The 2,511-nt window shown below is 44.4% G+C and overlaps 2 protein-coding genes across 2 annotated transcripts; both read right to left on the bottom strand.

The window, feature by feature from the left end:
* Positions 1-830: 830 nt before the first annotated feature.
* Positions 831-1,457, bottom strand: LOC145898254 (uncharacterized protein F54H12.2-like). Its single transcript, XM_082986681.1, has one exon. The coding sequence runs from the start codon at positions 1,455-1,457 to the stop codon at positions 831-833; it is 627 nt and encodes a 208-aa protein (XP_082842807.1).
* On the bottom strand, positions 1,457-1,963 carry LOC145898255 (uncharacterized protein F54H12.2-like). The gene has a single exon (XM_082986682.1). It carries the CDS (start codon positions 1,961-1,963, stop codon positions 1,457-1,459), a length of 507 nt encoding a protein of 168 aa, XP_082842808.1.
* Between the last annotated feature and the right edge of the window lie 548 nt (positions 1,964-2,511).

A 2,511-nucleotide genomic window follows, 5' to 3' on the forward strand; every position in this document is an offset into this window, starting at 1 on the left:
GTGCAGGTGGTGTACTGGTCCACAGCAGACGCGGTGGAAGATTGTATCATCGCCGACCGAGTGAAGTATATGGCAGTCGACGTGGCTGTCGATGGGATTGCATTAAGTTTTAAATCTAAATCTGTGTTTTCGCCCGCCGCGTATTTGAGACCAATAATAGAAAATGCCGATTCTTTTGAATTTTACTAAAGTCGCTCGCAGTTGATTGATTCGGTTGTTCGCGAACAAGTGCTTCAAGTGCAAGAAATTTTTATTCAAGACAAACATTCCGATGTTGGTGCTGCTTTTCTGTGTTTTCCACTTTCACAATAAGCCTTCCCTCTCTCTCCTCCTTCGGAGGAGAGCACTCACCAAAAAAAAGGGGGAAACTCGACTTGTACATACCACTTTCGTTGTTGTTGCAAATTATTGTATTAAACGATTACATGTTTGAAACGAACGCACAGACAGTTTGATCGTTCTCACGCAAGTCAGAAGAAAATGTATCGACTATACGAGACATAGAAAATCCACGTGCACGAAACAGTAAATAATACATACAATGAGGGCCGCAGGCAGATGAGAGGGGGTGCTGTACAATGCGACGGTTCCATTTCCATTGAGTGGCATTTCGGTTTGGAAAATTTACAAGCTCCTCGTGGATCGGGGCACGCCCGAACGTGTCATAAAACTCGCCCCGTCCTTCCCCATCAAAAAACATCGCAAGCCAATGCATTCCGGGTCTATTACTGGGATCAGTATTCACAATATATGCTTTGGGATAGGGGTGGTTCAACGTAGTGAGTTCATCCCGCGCATAGACACCATAAAACACGGATCCAATGGCTTGGTCACGAGATAAAATAGATGCGATTTGAAGTTCGTCCATTTAAAGCCGAGTAATCGAAAATTACGTTTTTGAATTTGTCAATCTCCAATACATTGTCATATTCCGCGTACACCAAGATATTTATAGTGTTCGCGAGAGCCGTGCCAAAGTGAACCTCCAAACGAATGTTACCGTGCTTAATCAAATCAAAGGTAGCCAGATCTGCCATATCAGGACTGAGGTCAAAGCAATAGAGTGTGAATCCCTGCCCATATTCGGAGAGTGATATTCCACTACCGGCGTTTTCAAAAAATGTTCCCATCCAAGTAAAAAGGCTAATGAAGCTCCTCGCATAATTTTTTGATGTGAAATTCGGTTGAAGCGCCTTTCCAGGCACGATTTTCCCGTCATGGTACAGAGCCAGGTAATTCACATCAAAGTGTTTAAAATTAAACGGATTTTTTGCATAAGCTCCATTAAATGCGTTGTTGTCAACAAACCCCACCACTACTCGCTTTGGGATCTGGCCACGCATAAATGTGTCATGTGTCGTGGAAAGGTTTCCACGTGGGACCGAGTACACTTGCACAGATGTCCTCGTGATTAGATAATTGGCAGTAGTCTTCTCCAATGCTTTTATATGTCCCATCAAAACAGGGGCACTCGGACGTACTTTACGAACATACAACCGAAAGTCTCAAACTTTCCTGCCGTATCTTTATGCCACATTGCCGCAGTTAATTGGGATTCTTTTGCATCATTCCCGAAGCTTAAAAGGCTCTCGAGGTAAGCACGGTAGGGATACGTGTTACTAGCAGGTGTGACAACTTTGTTGTTTAAAGACAAGTCAACTTGATCCCAAAGAGCATGTAGCCAATAATTACAAGGACCAACGGCAGCGTCTGCGTCAATATTTGTCCCATCTGCCTTGGTTATGCGCGCTGTGCACAGAAGCATAGTATTTGCTAGATCTATGTAATCTTCCCCTGTCCCAGAAACGGTAAATTCTATAGGGCCGGCATCACTCAATGTCGAAAGGGGCATAAATTCCACCCACTGGGAATGTTCGATGCTGACTTGTGTGGGTTTTAGCGCAAATAAATCAAGATCACTTTTCAAGCATTTTCCAGACTGTTGGTTAATGAGGCTGCCCATGTTATGAAAATATATCCGCTTTCTTTCGTCTTGGGGAACGATTTTTCTTCGTCTTTTTTCTGCGTTTAGTTGCAGGTTCTCCGGGTGGGTGTGTAAAGGACCGTTGCGCAGAACGTAATAATGATTTTCCCGCCTCTCGTGAACGTTTTATAGCTGCTGCCCGTGGTGATTGCCCAGCCAGCATGTCACCGGCGAATTGGGCACCTGATTTAATCACTTCTTTTCCGATACGGCTTGCGCCCGATTTAAGTAGCGGTAGTACAGCCCTACCAAGACTCGCAAACACACTACCCAATCCGTGGCCACGTTGTGAAACTGCTCCACTGAAAAAAGGCATTCCATGACCAGCTTGGGCCACATAGTAATTCTCATAGTCTTTAATATCGTTTTACACACAATATGGAGTGCCGCATTGACGCTGCATTTTCCGTCTAAATGTATAAGGGTGTTTTTCGAAAGTGAAGCGTAGCGATCACCCGACCGCTTTCAAAAGGAATCAAACCCCCGAATTCGTTTCTTAAACTTAGTTCTACACTCGTGATGGTACT

This window comes from Ascidia mentula, chromosome 4, assembly GCF_947561715.1.
Source record: "Ascidia mentula chromosome 4, kaAscMent1.1, whole genome shotgun sequence".
In the NCBI taxonomy this organism is placed as follows: domain Eukaryota; kingdom Metazoa; phylum Chordata; class Ascidiacea; order Phlebobranchia; family Ascidiidae; genus Ascidia; species Ascidia mentula.

What these genes read in the sequence shown, in the direction of transcription:
- LOC145898254 (XM_082986681.1), bottom strand. Translation starts at nt 1,457, where the DNA reads ATGGGACATATAAAAGCATTGGAGAAGACTACTGCCAATTATCTAATC.
- LOC145898255 (XM_082986682.1), bottom strand. Translation starts at nt 1,963, where the DNA reads ATGGGCAGCCTCATTAACCAACAGTCTGGAAAATGCTTGAAAAGTGAT.